At 33.5% G+C, this 19,273-nt stretch overlaps 1 protein-coding gene and 2 long non-coding RNA genes across 16 annotated transcripts in view; 1 reads left to right on the forward strand and 2 right to left on the reverse strand.

The window, feature by feature from the left end:
• Nucleotides 1-19,273, reverse strand: part of LOC105839869 — a 130,991-nt gene that overhangs the window by 56,622 nt on the left and 55,096 nt on the right. For all 14 annotated transcript variants that reach the window (XM_036284609.1, XM_036284608.1, XM_028190421.2 and 11 more), the window contains one exon: nucleotides 12,564-12,894. In XM_036284609.1, coding sequence (XP_036140502.1) covers nucleotides 12,564-12,894 — 331 coding nt within the window. The remainder of the gene's footprint in view (nucleotides 1-12,563; nucleotides 12,895-19,273) is intronic.
• Nucleotides 1-19,273, forward strand: part of LOC118644882 — an 85,832-nt gene that overhangs the window by 25,708 nt on the left and 40,851 nt on the right. The window lies entirely within an intron of this gene.
• Nucleotides 9,538-12,556, reverse strand: LOC118644883. Its single transcript, XR_004962668.1, has 2 exons — nucleotides 11,688-12,556; nucleotides 9,538-11,571 (listed from the first exon to the last, which is right to left on the reverse strand). It is a non-coding gene; the product is annotated as an uncharacterized LOC118644883 (long non-coding RNA).

Consider the following 19,273-nt stretch of genomic DNA (forward strand, 5'->3'; position numbering starts at 1 on the left):
GTAGCCATTGCCGCTTGTTGTAACAACCCGGGAAAAAAAGTTTATATCTAATTATGTATAATTATATTATATTATAATATATATAATTACATATATTATATTATATATAATTACATATACAATTTATACATTAATTTATAATTTTATCAAATTATGCAACATTATATTTTTGAGTGGATAATTATATATAATTGTACCAAAATATTTATAACCCCATATTGAATTATACAACATTTTATTAAAATTACTTTTCGAGTAAATAAATATATATAATTATATCAAGATATTTATAAACCCATATTGAATTATACAGCATTATATTAGAATTTTTTTATTATTAAATAATTATACACTCACTCGAAAAAAAAGCGGTACACCTAAAATTTGTCAAAAAATCACTAAACTTCCAATGACGATAACTACGCGAGTAATAAAGATAGAAAGGTTTCTAAAAAAAGAAATTAAAGCTTCAAATGTCTACTTTAAGAATTGATTTAGTAAAATTTTGCGTAATAATTTTTTTCAAAATGGCGTATGACAAAGCGAGAGCATGCGAAATTGAAAAATATTGGTCTGAGTTTGCGACGATCCATGGCGTGAGGCAAGTATCGCAACTTAATGGGATAAAAAGCATGCGATAGTACAGAGTTTTCCCTTTAAAATGCTTTTTTATTCGTCTCGATGCGATGATTTTTCGCTGAGATATGCGCATTTAAAGTAAAAAACTGCCTTTTTATTCAAATGGGCATATATCAGCGAAAAATCATCGTATCGAGATGAGTAAAAAAGCATTTTAAAGGGAAAACTTTGTACTATCGCATGCTTTTTATCCCATTAAGTTGCGATACTTGTTTTATGCCATGGATCGTCGCAAAATTAGACCAATATTTTTCAATTTCGCATGCTCTCGCTTTGTCATACGCTATTTTGAAAAAAATTATTGCGCAAAATTTTACTAAATCAATTCTTAAAGTAGACATTTGAAGCTTTAATTTCTTTTTTTAGAAACCTTTCTATCTTTATTACTTGCGTAGTTATCGTCATTGGAAGTTTAGTGATTTTTTGACAAATTTTAGGTGTACCGCTTTTTTTTCGAGTGAGTGTATATAGTTATATCAAAATATTTATAACTCCATATCATATTATTCAAAGTTATATTAGAATTTTTTTAATTTAAATTATATACAAATTTATATATAATTGTATCAAACTATATAATTATATGTATACTTTTATGTTGGATTAAAATATATATAATAATGTGTTTGCATTAAATTTGCATAAAAATACCATTTTTATATTATAGAATAAGTAATTTTATTTTCATATATCCCCAGCTAACCATTTGCTGCCAAATTGTCAGCAGACTGCTAAAAATTTCTTGCGGAATCAGGTTGCCAAAATCATGGCCTACTGTGTCCTCGAGTGCGCCCAAATTGCAAGCAAAAATTGTTATCAAATCCTGATATCAAATTGGGTGCAACACCAGAGCAGACCTGTCACTAGCAATACAATGACAGATTCACGCAGCAAATTGAGAACAGATGTTGCAACGTAAACTCACAGCAGATTTAGGCCAAATATGCAACAGAGTGTATTCATAAATGATGACAGATTGGCGACAGATTTGTTGAATCTTTTCATTTCTTCTTTCATCACAGTTATAATTTTATTTGAGAATCGATGTAAGCAATCTCCTGGGAAGATTTATTAATTCAGGAGTAAAAACAGATTAAATAATTTACCCAACTCTCTCCTTAGCATCTAATATTTCCTATAGGAGGGCCTCAATTGACCTATCTATTTTCTCCCTTTATATCGCAGGTATATCATCTATTCTAGGTGCAATTAATTTCATTAAATTTCTTTGTAGTTAAATCTCACTCCCAAAAAAATGAAAATACTACCAGTTCTGTATCATAAAAGTATAATGTGGCGGTCTTCCGTCACATCGGACTCATCCGCAGGTGCAGCGAAGGAAGATAATTTTTGCTTACCTTAGTCGCGTTGCGAGTGGTCTTTATGTAGCGAGTTGACTGCATTTTACTCCCGAGAAAGTAAGCCGCCTATTGACGGTGCCGCACTTTTTATTGCCAATTTGACATTTCGACAGATCTGCTGCATTTCTGGTATCAATCTGTCGCGTACTTTGACACACAAATGTTGTTGCATTTCTACAGGCAATTTGCTGACATTGTTTGCACTTTGGTGTTTGTCGTCAATCTGTTATCAATACTTTCAATAAATCTGCTCGCAGTTCACTATTATTTTGTCATGTATTCTGATGACAGACGTTGCTAGATATTTGCTGAATATCTGCTAATAGTGTTTGCAATGACAAGATATGTTTCTCATTTGTCGCCTTTTTGGCAACAGAATCTGTTGCCAACATTTGTCACAGCAGAAATGGTTATAGGGGTGTATGCGCGCGTACACAGAGTTTATCGTTCACATAATTGAAGCACAGAGATAGCACAGAGATTCAAAAAGAACTCAATAATATGTCATCAATTATGAATTCTTTTTAAGATGCAAAAAGAATTATTTTTATAAAAAAAATTTTAAAAAGAATTCATAATTTGTGATATAACTGGTGACATACAATTGAATTCTTTTTGAACTCTGTATGCTATCTGGGAAGATTAATTTCTATTGCATATTATAAATTTTATAATTTATAATATTTTATAATTCTAGACAAATTTTAATTAAAAAATTTTTTATACAAATGTTGATTTATTTTATTGCAAAATTTGAGCAATATTTTTTTATATATGTATAAAATATTTTATATAAGAATATTTATGTAAATGAATACAAGTACACGGAGAAAAAAGTTTTGCTGTGGCAGCAAAATCATCGTTGCTACGACATATTCGTTGTGACAGCAAAAAAAATTTGTTGCTATAACTAATTTTTCACGATGTTGATCTTTACAGCAAAATATGTTTTGTTAGTACAACTAAACGAATTTTGCTAAGTAAATTTGTCTATAGAATCAAAATAATTTGCTGTGAGAACAAAACAGTCTGTTCTTAGCAAATATATTTTGTTAATACAGCAAAATCATCACTGCTGGTACAAATTTGTCAGGATAGGAAATAAAATTTATTGTAATCAAACTAGTTTAGCTGGGTTGTTTCCCGCCAGTTCCCAGGTAGCAAGGTGACGTCTAATTGACGGCATTTTTTGGTCATTTTATGACGAACCAGACGTCATAATGTCGAGAAAAAATGACGTCTAAATGTCGTAAAACTGACGTACATTTGTCTCATCTTAACGACGTCATATATTGACGTCAAAAATACGTCATTATTTTCATATTATTGACGTCATTTTCAAGAAGCTAGTATCATACATTTGACGGTATTTTATTGTTATTTTTATGAAAAAACATAGATTTTTAGGTTACATTTAATAAAGACGACATTTTAACGTCATTTTTATGACTATCCCAGGTAATAAAAGCCGTTATTTTGACGTTTTAGAAAATATTTCGGGTACATGTCCTATATATGCAGTACTTGCATTATGAAAATATCGAAATAACATAATTATAATGTAAAAAAAAATCTACGTTGTTTCTCAACAAGCATCACGACCCACCACACCATAGTCACGTTTGGAATTGCCTAACTTCCGCGGTCACCCATCCAACTCTGAACCGCCGTCAACGTTGCTTGACTTCGAAGATCGTACGCTACTTAGCCCTTTGTGATGATCCATGAACACTTGATGATCATGAATACATATTTGTTATAGACCAGTTCAATAGATGCGAGAAACATGAAACTTGTAGTTAACTAATATTTTTATAAATAAATATAAATTTACAGTTTTTTTCCTGATTTTTACCTATGCAAAATAACACGTGGAATAACTTATAGAAATATGTTTTTGCTCTGTTCTTTTGATAAAGCTAAATTATACCTCAGACAAAACGCAATATTTATAAAATAATCTAAATATTTTATAAATATTTTTGTGGTCTTAGATTTGACAAATCATAAAGATTTATCATAAATATTATAAAAATATTTATGAAATATTTATAAATATTTACAAAATATTACTTATACAAATCTTTATCTTTTATTTATCATAAATATTATATAAAATATTTAATTTATATTTTAATATGTTGAATAAAGATTTTTTTTTTCGTATATATAAAATATGTGTAAAATATTTATATAATATTTTGAAAAAATAAATATTAATAAATATTAATAAATATTTATCATAAATATTATGTGCTGCCTGGGATGATTCTAAAATATTGATAGTATTAATTATATAAAATATTATATTAATTTTAATAATGTTGTTTATTAACCAATCTTTAAATAATGATAGTTATAGGTAGCAAGGTGTCGTCCACTAGACCTCAATAATTTGTCATTTGAGGTCAAATCGTCAATTATTACAAAGAATTATAGTTAACGTCAGTAATTAGTCACTAATAAAATCTTATTAATACGTCGTAAAATGATCAATTAACTGACGTTATTAATTATTCAAGAATATGACGTCGGAAATACGTTATAGGATGGATAAATGACTGACGTAATTAATAGGTCAAAAAATGACGTTACTATTACGTCTTAATTTGGTAACATGACGTCTGCGACCTTAAATGACGAATTATTGACGTCGTATTAACGTCACCTTGCTACCTGGGTTAGTGCGCAGCGCCGCCGATAGGCAAGCAGGCAGCTTAACTGTCTCGGGACTAAGATGTTGCTAGCACTCTACATAAAGACCCGCAGCGCGATTAAACCCAAATAGCCAAGCGAGATTAAGCATATCGGGCAAATTAATGCACTGCATGCCCAAGTGGCACGGTGGGTCGACTGTAGCATTCTAAATGCCACAAACTATAAAGCAGTTACAACCGTTCTCCTTACGTTCCTCAATGCTAGCAAGTCGTAATCAACGATAGAATATTAAATGTTACTCTAGATGCCTGCCAAAATATTCCTATATGCATCCTACTAGGACGCATGTAGAATGCTTTTGGCAGACATTTGTTGATGAATTCATCGTGCAAGAATTAAAGTAATTTTGTAGAACACAAATGTAACGAAAAATAGATAGCGTCTTTATTTAATTCACTATGCATGAAGAATTGTCAAATATTATTTGCATACAGTTGTACTGTCTACTCTTGCTACCTGGGATGTATGTTGTGAACTTGTCCATAATTTGCTGTCATTGTAATTTAACGTGGAACGAAGTTAACATCAATAGAGCAAATAATCTTCATGAGTTTATAAAATTATAAGTGCATGCATTGAGGAATAATAAACTTGTCACATTGACAGCAATTGTGCATGCATGTTGACAACTTGCCGTCAGTTTGTTGAATTCTAATGTAGAATTTTATATAATGTCAGAACAACAGACAGTTTAAGGAAACACCTTGGCTTTAGTTTGATAAAATTAATAGGGAATAAGTAGTGTCAGCAAAATAACAACACGTTGCCTTTATTTGGCTATCTGAGAAGCAAACTAAAAATCAGTTTTCTTTTCTGTGAAGAAGTTAGGCCGACTATCAACAGCAATGCGCACTAATTGGTGGGCGAGCCCAAGGGTGCCCGATGTGGCAAAGAACCGCCACATAATACTTTTATAGAATGTATTTAGACGCAGTTAGATTTATATGTAATTACAGGTTTATTCATTTTCTTAAAATCTTTTGTCTATTCTAGCGAATTTTGCTCGTTCATGTAGAAATTTTCTAGGACAGCATAAAATTTGCTGTGCCAGCAAATTATTTTTCTCCGTGTATAAATAAATAATCTTCTATTCATAAAAATATATTTTAATTTACCATATTTACCACAAAAATGTGATTCATTAAATGGGACCCATTAAAAATCTGATCTAATTGTATTTATTAAAAACATATAATTATATCTAATTACGTTTTCATATAAAGTATACATAATTTGATTTAATTATATATAATTATATACAACTTTATCTATTTGTATCTAATTAGATCAGGTCAAAATCCATACATAATTAGATCTACAAAGTTATACAAAATTATGTATAATTAGATATATACATTTTTTCTCGCCAGTTTACACATGTAAAACTGAAGAAAATAAGCTAAAAAATGTAAAAAAAAACTTACCTATTTCCACAAAAAGTATACATAGACCGTAAGGAGAGGTCTGTCAGACCCGACACGAACTTTTGCTTCTTACTGTACTTTTTCAAAACTTTTTCAACGTGGGCAATTGACGTTGTACAGTTGGGATCCCCACTCAAGCACAATTTTTTAAAGTGAAGCAAGAAACCACTACCATCCTCATTCTCTGATTAAATGATGCAAGTAAGTTTAGCTTGGGTCTGTGAGACCCCCCCTTACAGTGGGTTAAAATAGATTAAAGTTTTTTTTAACATATGTTGTAATTACTACTTTGTAAAGTATAACATCTATCTCATCAACGCTACTGTAAAATCTGAGCTATGTTACTAATTGTTTAATTAATTTTACATTGGTGTTGATGATTAAAAAAGATGAGGTGTAATATAGAGTTGGGCGTTAGTTAATTACTGATAATGTTGTAACCCAGCACACTTTATCCTAGGGATGTCCCTAGGATGTCATTTTGGGATATCGCAATATCGTTGGATATCCGTGGACCGTCTGCAATATCCGAGGGATATCCGGGATGCACAAATGTCCACCGATTTGACATCCTGTAGATATCTCAAACGATATCCAGAGGATGTCCAAGAGATTTCCTAAGATATCGTAATATACCCTAGTGAAAAAATTTGTCAGAATTAAAAAAATTTTTTTCAGGATTTCTGATAAATGTTTCGATTTTTTATAATTAAAATGTTTCTCGGAAAACTTTAAAAATAAAAAATTTTGATTAATTTAAAAATTTTTTGAATATTTCTAAGTATTTTTGAGAGTTTCTAAGAATTAAAAAAAAGAATTGAACAAAAAATAAAAAATTCTAATTATTTTTACGGCAATTTTGTAAGAGAAAGAAGACTATAATATAACATGTTTCAGCCAAGCCACAGTCGTACCTGTTAAAGCATGTTTAATAGTTTAATATCTCTATACCTGAAAAAACGGTCACCCATCCAAGTGTCAACCCTCGCCGATGTCGCTTGACTTCGAAGACCGTACGCATTCTAACGCTTCGTGATGATCCATAAACACTTCTTGTTTATGGATTCATATTTGTTATAGATCATTACAATAGATGTCAGAAGGATAAAACATGTATAGTTAACTTATATTTTTATAAATAAATATGAAGTTTTACAATTTTTTTTACTTTTTTTACTATTTTTATATGCGAGCAAAATAGTATGTACACTAACTTATTAAAAAATCTGTTTTTGCTCTGTTTGTATAAAATAAAAAAATTTTTTTAATGTCATTTTTTATAATTTTTTACTATATGTGGCATATTATTAATATGCCACATTGTTTCCATAAGTGTATTTTTTTATGTTTTGACGTTTTAATCTACGTTTCTTAAAGATTTAATTTACACTTTTGTCACTCTTTTGTTACATTATAATTAACTTTCCCTTTACACTTGATTTATGCTCCATTAATTGTAGAGATAAAAAAGATATGATGGGATATTATTTGGATGTAATAGGATATCGTAAGATATTAATGAATATCTTACAATATCTTATAATATTTTAAGATATTTTTTGGGGATATCGAAATATATTAATAAGATATCATATGATATCTTAAGATATTTTACGATATTTTAAGATATTTTTGTAGGATATCCCGGGAGCTATTCATTGAGATATCCGTGGGATCGCCTTCGTCTGTTTGGGATAATTTGGGATATCCTCAGTATAAAGTGTGCTGTGTGGGAAGGATAAGGACCATCTTTTGTCACCAAAGTACCGACAATTATATACATTACTAATAAATCAAAGAATAAAAAGTAGTATTATTAAAAACATCTATTTAAAGTTTTATTAAAGCTAATTAATAATAGTTGTTAATATTGAATGACAATTACAGTAACATTTAACTGATGCATAATTCTATATCATACTGACACCAGTGTAAAATTGAATAAGAAAGTAACGTAGCTCAGTTAATTGTTTAATACATTTACAATACGATAATCTGAAAACAATCAATAAAAATTTGTATAAATGGTCATAATAATTTGTTATGTAGAACTTCTTTTTCTTTGCTACATTACTACACTTATATTAATAAACGCAATACAAACTAATCAGCGTCAGAGCTATCATACACGGTTTTTACAATACGCAAAACATAAAATTGTGTAAAAACTTGAGTACCTCATATGACTGTCCACTTTTTATTCTTTTCCGTCCCAGCTCTTTCCGTATCGCACGTTGTGGGTCATTTACAGCTATCATACCTCCCGAAATTTACCACAACTTGGACTTTTCATATAAAAAAATTACGACTAAAATTATTTTTTAGACACATCAGACGGTATAATGTACTACTTCACGAAACTGTCATTATAACCTCACACTGCACGTCACTTAGTACGAGCTGGCGCGAGCGAGCAACTGGCGACTCACGTGACTTATACACGGTGCTATAGTGACGATGCGAACGCCATATGGTAGCAAATACACGAGATGGAATTTCGTCTCTCATGCCGGCACACGCAGAGATAGGGCCAAAGCACAAAACATGGCGTAATGATTAAGACAGTCGTAGTCGTAGACGTAGACAAAGCTTGTGCGTTGCCTTCCCAACTCGAATCAATGGACGAGTTCAAGTCAGCAAAGCGGCTAGGCCTGCCAAGCAGTTGAATATGATTGGTTGGATCCGAAGGTGGAAAACAATCATATTTAATCGCTCGGCAAGCAGATCTAGCCGATTTGCTGACTTGAACTCGTCCATTGATTTACGTTGGGAAAGTGAAAGTATTCTTCCTTTATTTTTGGCTTATTTAAGATAAGACAGTTAAATTTAAAAAATACAAGATTATTATTTATATTATTAACTAGCTTTTTCGCCCGCGCTTCGCGGGCTCAAAAACTTTCTTCACGCGCACACATATATAAATACCGCGTCTGTATGTCCGTGGACCCAAAAACTCGCACAAAAATACAAGGTGTTTCTGAAATAATGGCAGTAACTTTGTTAAAAAATTCTTCTTTGAAACAACCTGTATTTCGAAATACCGCTCTATACATCGTCGAAATGTTTTTCTTTTTTTTAACATTAATTACTCTTTACCATTCTCTAAATAACATGATACTATCAACTTATATTTAAACTGATTTCATTTATTTATTTATTCACGTATTTATAACTCTTCATTTTTCAAGTAATTGTCACAGAATACGATTAAATAGACTTCCTCTGAAGATTCAAATTTTTAACTCTAATCACCATTCAGTCGCGCTTGTGTATGTATGCATAATTAGTTGTTTTTAAATCTTTTATCTATCTATATATATATATATATATATATATATATATATATATATATCACTGAAATGTAAACCTAATCATTTCTATGTCCATCCATTTGCTTTTGATATTCAAATTTTATATTTTTTGATCAAAAATACACGTCCGTATGAGTAGTTTGCAGAAATACAAATTAACAAACATGCGTACTTATCGTATAAGACACAATCATTGGTGGTGCCATTTGTATCAGTACATCATGCCGTACTCAAGCGTGATCTTGTCCTATACATGTTTTTACCAAACTTTTCATAATAAAGATGTTATGTAAGGATTTCATTTAAGGATCTACATTTCTTAAATTTACGCCAATCATTTATGAAACACTCTGTATATGGAAAATCCAAACCCATGGCAACCATGCTCGATTATTTTGGAATAAAATGAGATTATTTGCTGCGTATAATACACAGTCTTTTGTGGTGCCGTTTACATCAGATGCCGAACTCAAGCGTGATCTTATCGAATACATGTTTTTACAAAACTTTTCATAATGAAGATCATGTTATAAAACTTCCTCTACAATAAAAATTCGACTTAGTGTATCAATAAACAGGTTGTTTCATTTTAGGACCTACATTTCTTAAAGTTACGCCATTCATTTATGAAACACCTTCCAGTATACAGAAAACCTAAACTCATGGCTGCCATCCTTAAAAAATTTAGAATAAAATAAGACCATTTGCAAGTGGTTCGGGCCACAAATGACGGTGTAGTTCGCGGTCATACAAATAAACGCATATCCGTTACTAATCTATATAAAGAAAATTTTCGAAAAACCCTGTTTATGTAAAAAACAAACCTCTAATTTTAATCCGGAAGAAATGTAAAACAAAATTAGACTAATTGCATGTGGTTCGGACATCAAATGACAAAAATTATCGCGGACATACAGACATACAGACAACTAAACTTATATATATAAATTTTTAAAAAACCCTGTATATGTAAATGACACTTTTTTACATTGATTATTTATTTATTTATTTCCATATATAGGTTGTTTTATAAATGTTTGGCGTAACTTTAAGAAATGTAAGTCTTTAAATGAAACACCTTGTATATGGAAAATTCAATCCCATGGCAGCCTTACTCGTTAAATTTGGAATAAAATGAGACCATTTGCAAGAGATTCGAGCTACAAATGACGATGTCGTTCGCGGTTATACAGACAAACGCTTATTCGTTACTAATTAATATATAGATAATTTTTGAAAAACCCTGTATTTCAAAAAACCAAACCCATAGCAGCAATTCTCGTAAAATTTGGAATAAAATAAGATCTCTTGCATTACAATCGGACAACAAACGGAGTGATTCGCGGGCATACAGACTTCAATCATTCATACGTATATTTTGGCCTATCATTTTTTAAACACCCTGTTTTTTAAAAATCGGAGTCTATAGTAGCCATCCCCGGAAAAAAATGCTAAATTTTGAGACCATTTGCATTAAGATCGGTCCACAAATGTCGGAGTAGTTCGCGGGCATACAGACTTCAGTCATAAATATGTATATTTTTGCCAATAATTTTTAAAACACCCTGTTTTTGAAAAATTCGAGCCCTTAGTATCCGTCCCCTGAAAAAATGCTAAATTTTGAGACCAGTTGCAAAAGGTTCGGACCAAAAAGAACGGAGTAATTCGCGGACAAACAGACTTGAATCATTCATACGTATATATTTTGGTCTATCATTTTTGAAATACCCTATTTGAAAAATTCGAATCCATAGTAGCCGTCTCCGAAAAAAATACTAAATTTTGAGACCAGTTGCAAGAGGATCGGATCATAAATGACGGAGGAGTTCGCGACAATACAAACTTTATTTTAAAAAAACGTATATTTTTGCCCATCATTTTTTAAACAATCTGTTTTTGAAAAATTCGAGCTCATGGTAGCAGTCTCCGGAAAATTTGCTAAATTTTGACACTAGTGGCGTTAAGATCGGACCACAAATGACGAAGCAGTCCGAGGAGTTACGGACATACAGACATCGCGACTTATATATATAGATTTATATTATAGCCGGCTTGAACTCGCTCAATAAATCAAAGTAATTTCAATTTCTAAATTAAATTCCTAATGAGAAATAGATTCTCGAAACGACGTCGTTTCGATGTCGAAACGAAAGTCAACAATTACTGGAAATTTGGAGTCAAAAATCCATCGAATCGAACAGAAATTTCGAAAATTTTTTACTTCTCTTTTCGACATCGAAACGACGTCTTTTCGAGAAATCATTTCTGACTGGGGAGCTACTACCGTGTCTCCTGATACACGTATTGACATCAAAATAAAACACATTATGAATTCAGCAACACAACTATTTATACGTGCATCATTTTATATGTAATAATCCGATATTTGTAATAATCGATGTAATAAACGAAACATATATCTGTTAATTGTTTTGACTCAAAGGTAAATCGTCTATCGAGGCTCCGTGAAACCTCTATTAATGATCTACGTAGCGTCGATTAGTCGTCCATCGAGGCTGTGCGTGTGCGTGCGTATGTACGCATTATTTTATTAATTCTGTGAAATAGCAAACTTTTCGAAAAAAAATTAACGTGCTTCAATCTTTTCTTAAACGGTTTTATTAGAAAAAAAACGGTTTTCTGAAAGGATGTTTTTTGAAAGGACATTTTAATCAATCAGAAACATTTCCAAGAGCCAATTACGTTTCAAAGAAACGTTCGTGAAACGTTTTTAAAATAAAAGCGTACTACCTGAATATGATATTAAGTTGTGCTGTTAGGAAACTAAGCTTAAGGAAATAGCAGATCTACTGTAAAATCATGTTCGAATTTGTTGGCTTACTGCTGGCTAGTACTTTGTTATCTGGGATAGTATAATTTATAATGCTTACACTTCGATAAATCGACAGAATTCAGTACTTTCAAAATTTATACTGTAAGACTGAATTGTAAGACAAATAAAAGTTAATAAGAGATTTCAAGCTGCAATCTCAAATTAAATTTTCAAAAAATATACTGGTAACTCTCTCGAAAAAAAAAGAAAATTTTCCAGCAAGTATTAGATAAAGTGTATATTCTCAATATTATTAATTATTAATTGGATTCCTTACCTGGAAGAAGTCACTGACATGACCGAAAGCTTTCCGGAGACGCCGGAACCTTGGCTACCAACCGATGACAGCCTAGAAGTTCTACCGCTGATGTTGAGCAAGCATATCTCTGAACAATTACTATCCTTGCGTTCGCGATCTTGTCCCAATTTTCCGCTGTAATCCGATTGGGATCCATCGGCATCCTTCCGTTTTCGTCTTTTAGATTCTCGTTTAAGGTCCTGCTCGTGAACGGGATCCTGTAGATCCAGCTCCTCTGTAGAAGATCTGAGGTCTTGAGCATCCTCCTTGTAGCCCAATGTCAGCTTACAACCAGACGGAGGATCCATACCTAGAAATTTATGAGAGCTCTCTATCTCTAGTTTTAGAATTTTGTTTTCTTGAACGTTTTCTGCATATCTTCATTACCTTCAACAAATAATTTTAAAATTTACGTTAACTATATCAAATTTTTGAGGATTATAAAATTTTTTTTTAGATATGGTTTCTCCAAACATTCGCGTAACTGCCTCTAACGTTTGGACAATTTAACAAATCTACGTCACGTCTTCTCCTGTGCTTTTTACCAAATGTGAATGTACATGCATCATCCTACACAGCACACTTTATCCTGAGGATATCCCAAATTATCCCAGACAGACGAAGGCGATCCCACGGATATCTCAATGAGTAGCTCCCGGGATATCCCACAAAAATATTGTAAAATATCGTAAAATATCTTAAGATATCATATGATATCCCATTAATATATTTCGATATCCCCCAAAAATATCTTAAAATATTATAAAATATTGTAAGATATTCTATAATATCTTACGATATCCTATTACATCCAGATAATATCCCATCATATCTTTTATCTCTACAATTAATAGAGCGTAAATCAAGTGTAAAGGAAAAATGAATTATAATGTAATAAAAAAGTGACAAAAGCGTTAATTAAATCTCTAAGAAACGTAAATTAAAACAGAACATAAAGAAAGTACACTTATCGAAACAATGTGGTATATATTAATAATACTAAAAAAATTATAAAAAATGACATTAAAAAATTTTTTTGACTTTATACAAACAGAGCAAAACCAAACTTTTTAATAAATTATTCCACATGCTATTTTGCACGCATATGTAAAAATGAATTGTTGTACCCCTCGTTGTGAGTACGATTTGGGGATCGCTGCCAGAGATCTCGCGAGGAAGGTATTTCGTCACATACACCGTTATTTGTCTTGAACACTTTTATTCTTGTATTTAGTTACAATGGGTAGATCGCGACCCCGCAAGGCAGAGTGTCGCGTCTATTAGCTCGTTGTCCACGACCCCGCAAGGCAGAGCGTCGTGGTTGTGTGTTTACAATAAGTTATCTCGGCGATACACGACCCCGCAAAGCAGAGTGTCGTGTGTAGTCTTAGTTTGTCTACTTCGGATTGACCCGATCCTCACCTTCTTTCGCCGGTTTATATATCCGATAATTCGGTAGTTGGATCGAAAGAAGGGGAGGATTGCGCGAGGGCGTAAATCGGTCAGTATTCCAAATTATTGCTTAGACAGCAAGTGCTGTCTAAGGAGCATTGCGCTAATTGTCGAGCGGATTGCGCGAAACCTCGCGCGATGCGCTCGATGCTGACTGCAGCTGACCGACTTACGTCATCGTGTTACTGACACCTTATCGTTATGAGTGTGTCACTCATAACAGAATAAAAAACTAAAACTTCATATTTATTCATAAAAATATAAGTTAACTATACATATTTCATCCTTTTTATAACATCTATTGTAATGATCTATAACAAATATGTATGCATAGACAAGAAGTGTTCATGGATTATCACGTGGCGTTAGGATGCGTACGGTCTTCGAAGTCAAGCAACGTCGGCGATGGTTGACACTTGGATGGGTGACCGTTTTTTCAGATATAAAGATTAAACATGCTTTAACAGATACCACTATGGCTTGACTGAAACATATTGTTATTCTTCCTCTTACAAGATTACCGTAAAAATAATTAGAATTTTTTATTTTTTGTTCAAGTTTTTTTCAATTCTTAGAAACTCTCAAAAATACTTAAAAATATTCAAAAATTTTCTAAATTAATCAAAATTTTTCATTTTTAAAGTTTTTCCGAGAAACGTTGCAATTCTTATAAAAAATCGGAATATTTATCAGAAATCCTGAAAAAAATTTTTTAAATTCTGACAAATTTTTTCACTAGGATATATTACGATATCTCAGGAAATCCCTTGAACATCCTCTAGATATCGTTTAAGATATCTACAGGATGTCAAATCGGTGGATATTTGTGCATCCTTTGGATATCCCTTGAATATCGCGGTCCACGGATATCCAACGATATTGCGATATCCCAAAATGACATCCCAGGGACATCCCTAGAATAAAGTGTGCTGTGTGGGATTTAACTATTCTAAACTTCCATCGTCATTATAGATTATTTTGCTTTATTTCTTATATTTTACATTTGCCGTAACATTTGATAAAAGAAGAGAAAAATTATTACAAAATTTGGAGAGAAAAAAATGGCGGAGGAGAGTAGATGGAGGTGGTAGCTTCTCTCGGAGTCATGTGAAAAAGTGGAGTGATAAGAGGTGGAGGAATGAGGAGAGTGTTAGAAAGAGGAAGAGGAAGTGAAAAGGAAGGCCGGATATTGAAGGAAACCCAGTGAACACAGTAATATAGTAGCAATGTAACAGCAATATAATTTGTAACCAAATATAATAGGTTACATTACTCTGAAGTTACACGTAACTTACATGTAAGTTACAATTTCCGACTCAGCAATATAACATGTTATATAACATGTTATCTAACCGTCACATAACAGTTACATGCGTTCCATTTCACGCATGATACGCATATCCTGTTTCTGAAAATGATAACATAAAGAGATTTCTAAAAGATAACATAATGATATATCAGAATGTTAACCAATGCGCCGTTTTTTGAGAACAGAAAGATATCATGAAACTGATATCTAAAAGATTTCTTAAATCGGATATCTTTGAACTGCAACTAGAGAAAAATAAAATAAAATAAAAATTTCATTTTTTAAAATTATTTTTATCAACAGCACATACTAAATTTAAGACAAATTTTTATTAATTAATTAAATTTAAATTATGTTATTTTATTTTATTCTTACTTGCCGCTGGTAGGTTTGAACCCGGGATGACGAACTTTGTACTCTACCTGCTACGCCAATATGACTCATCGATATGGGTACTTCTTATTGTCTACATATACAAAAATAACCCATTTTTTCACTCTTGAATTTAGACTTCTATCTAATATTAAATGTTTGTTTATAATAAAACCTTTATCCTCCGAAAGTTTCAAAGAGCCGGCTTTTTTATTCCCGAGATATGGAGGATCAAATTTGCTAATTTTATCAACTTGCTAATTTTATCAAAAAATTCTACAGTGCAGTAGCCTAACTCCTTAATTTGATAAGTTTGAAGTTGGTCATTTTTATTTTAAATTGTAATGTATACATATATAATATATTGTGTTATAAGTCTAAATCTAAATTTAGAAATCTAATTATTAGATTTCTAATAAATTCTAATAAATTAATTCTATGTATATATATTTAATTATTATAACAGCAATTTTTTTAAGAATTGATGCATAAAATATACATGGTTTGTGCCGTAACAGCCGCAGGCTGCTGTCCGTCACAAGGGCCTTATTGGCCCTTACGCGTTAACATCACGCGGGTCCTGCGTCCTCCCGCTTGGGAACGAACGCAAAAGCGTGTTATCTCGTGTTTTTGTGTGTGTGACGTCTCGTGTGTTGTCCGTTTATTAATCGTTAAGATTTTTGCGAGCGCTGCATCGCGAGCGTGGCGGAGATCGGTGGCCCTGGAGATTTATTTTGTAAATTCTGGCGTCTCGTCTCGACGGAAGGACCTTCCCGGAAGTCGCGAAGAAAAATCAACGAGGGATTTACAGACGACCCTTTTCTAGCGGGGGTCCACAGGTAATGCCGCCTTTATCTTGCTTACAATTTTCATCCCGTAAGAATTCCGATACTGCCGCCGAATCACGCTTTCAGCACTCAGCAAAGGTACGCAAGGCCGGTGTTCCGGCAGGGCGATTGTGGATCTGATCCAGCGCGACTCCCGACAGGAATCGCTGCTTGCAGTTGAAGTGCGCACTCGTCGAGAAGGAGATAGCGACAGAGGAGGCGCCCGGCAAAAGGATAGGGAGCTGCCACCGAGGGAGAAGCGCAAGAACGTGCGCGAGGCCCGGAAATATTGATTGCCGCGCTGAGATCCGTCAGCAAGTGGCTGCGTGCACACTATATGTTTGCGCGAAAATCGATTTTGGAAAACCGCGGCCAATAAGAGCCCGATTTATCGGCAAGGCCGCGTCGCCGAGCGGCTCCCGCAGGATTCAAGATCCCTCACTCGAGCTGCGGACATTGTATTGTATTGTGTGTGCGATCCAGATCCCGAGCTGAGATATCATGTAAGAGGACGCAGGAGCCGAAAACCTCCCGACCCGGACGAAGCCGAGACAAAGGAGCCGGCTTGGTGAGACGAGCGTCGTCTGAGAATTGTAAAGCCACCGATTTCGCGATTGGGCAACTCGCGAAAGAGTCTTTCGAATTTATTACGATCTTGTAGTCATTAGATTAGAGTCACGAATTTATTGGAGTATCGTTGCTTCGCCCGATCGCGCCCGCCCGCGTGAATTCGCTCCGTGCTGTTCGTTCTGTATTACAATTACATTGCGTATGCGTCCCAATCCGCAGCCGAGTCACCTGTATTTTCGTGGCGTGATTGTATCGTGGGTTACTGTCGTTAATTCTAGTGTAGGTCGTCGCGCATTTATTATTTCGTAAACTCTAATTTACTTGGTCATCTTTGTATCGCGAATCACTTTGTAATTGCGCTCTCGTCCGATTCAATGTCATTGTCTGGTACCGCCTCGTTGGCGAGCTCATAATAATTATCGCGCATGTTACTCGCGGGATCCTGTAACGTGTAGAAGAGCACGAGTCCGTCGCGTGCCGCGCGGGCTCGGAGTTACTGTTCGTCCCGATCGCCCTTGGCGAAACCGTTGTTCTATCGGGAGTTTGGCGCCCCCGACGCAGGATAAAGCGTGGACAAGTCGGAGAATTCCCGCGTACGTAAAATAAACCGTTCGTTAATTATCCCGTATTCGCGAAATCTAATTTCAAGCGGTCGTCAGCTTGTAACGCGCGCGAGTCACTATTGCCGCTCAACAGAGCCGTACACTTCTGTATCGTTCCTGGTTAAATATATTTGTTAATTTTATTGTTAAATTTACGTCTTAATAGTTCTCTCGCCTTCCCGATTCCATCTGCCCGCGCCGAACCTCTCCCTCTGCCATTTTAGAGCTGAATAGCTGGCTATCGGAGCCGCTAACGTCCCGGTCGTCTAAGTGCTGGTCTACAATCTCGCTTTAAGAAAATATTTTATCTTTAAGCCGTAAGCTTTAAGCTCTGAGCTCTTAAATAAACCTTAAAGACAGTAATCCACAATATAAAACGTTAAGGCGTAAGACGTGATGTATATCAACCAATGAGAGAAGAGACTTCTCTCTTCGGACTTGATGATGTTGCCTTTGTTAGCAGTCCCTTTAATTTTTACATAACAATGAATTTACGTGAAGCTCTCCTGTTAACAACGTTGTTGTATTCGTGGAATGTGCATTAATGTATACAATAAAAAAACGGAAAAAGAAATATCGTCGGTGGTGGGTACGCCCATGCAATCGACTTCGCCACATTGAGGATGCTTTTGAAAAAGTATTTTTGAAATACAAGCAGACAGACCATGAAATGTTTTATAGCTTGACCAGGTTGTCAGTCGATTTATTTAATGAACTGCTGGAAAGTATTGGTCCACATATACAAAAAAATAGTTATAGAGAGTTTTTATCCCCAGAATTTCGATTAGCGTTCACTATTTGGTAAGTTAAATAACAACATTGTCGCTGAGATGTACTACTATGGAAAACCTGCTAATAGTTGTCTATTTCAGTTATCTGGCCTCAGGAAACAGCTTATCATCTTTAGCTAATTATCGAGTAATATTGAAAAAAAATCTCTATTTAATACATTGTACTATCATATCAGTCTTATATTAGAGATCCTCTAGTAAGATCTATAAGCAATTATGTCAAAGTTTTACAAATAAAATTGCATCAAACAAATCTTATTGCTTATTAAGTTTACATTCTACTGAACACAGCCATTTCAACGTCGTAATAAAAAAATTAGCCAATATGATTAACACTAAAAGAATAACTGATCAATACAGCTAATACATTGCATTCAGTTTCATGTGTCATTGTTTATCTCAATCAATACTAATGTGCTTTGGCACTTGCTTCACAAAAAAATTAACTTTCAAGAAACTAAAAATAAAGATATAATAATTAAAATATGAAATAAATAATAAGCCAGTTTAACAGTACAGTTTCTTCATGCATTTTGGTAAGTTTTAGTCGTGTTCAATATAGCAATTAAACAATCCATTTGTTGTGCCACTGGAACTTGACTGAATGCAACAAAAATGATCTCAGCAAAAAGATTTTTATACTTTTGCTCATCTACTTTGAGAGTAGCAGACTCAGATATTGAATTCTGCACAGTTTTGGCAAGGTTACTTAAAGCTGAGGTTGACTGTTCCAGGTAGCTACTTACAACGTCGTCATTTTTTTTTT

Source organism: Monomorium pharaonis, chromosome 3 (assembly GCF_013373865.1).
Source record: "Monomorium pharaonis isolate MP-MQ-018 chromosome 3, ASM1337386v2, whole genome shotgun sequence".
Classification (NCBI taxonomy): domain Eukaryota; kingdom Metazoa; phylum Arthropoda; class Insecta; order Hymenoptera; family Formicidae; genus Monomorium; species Monomorium pharaonis.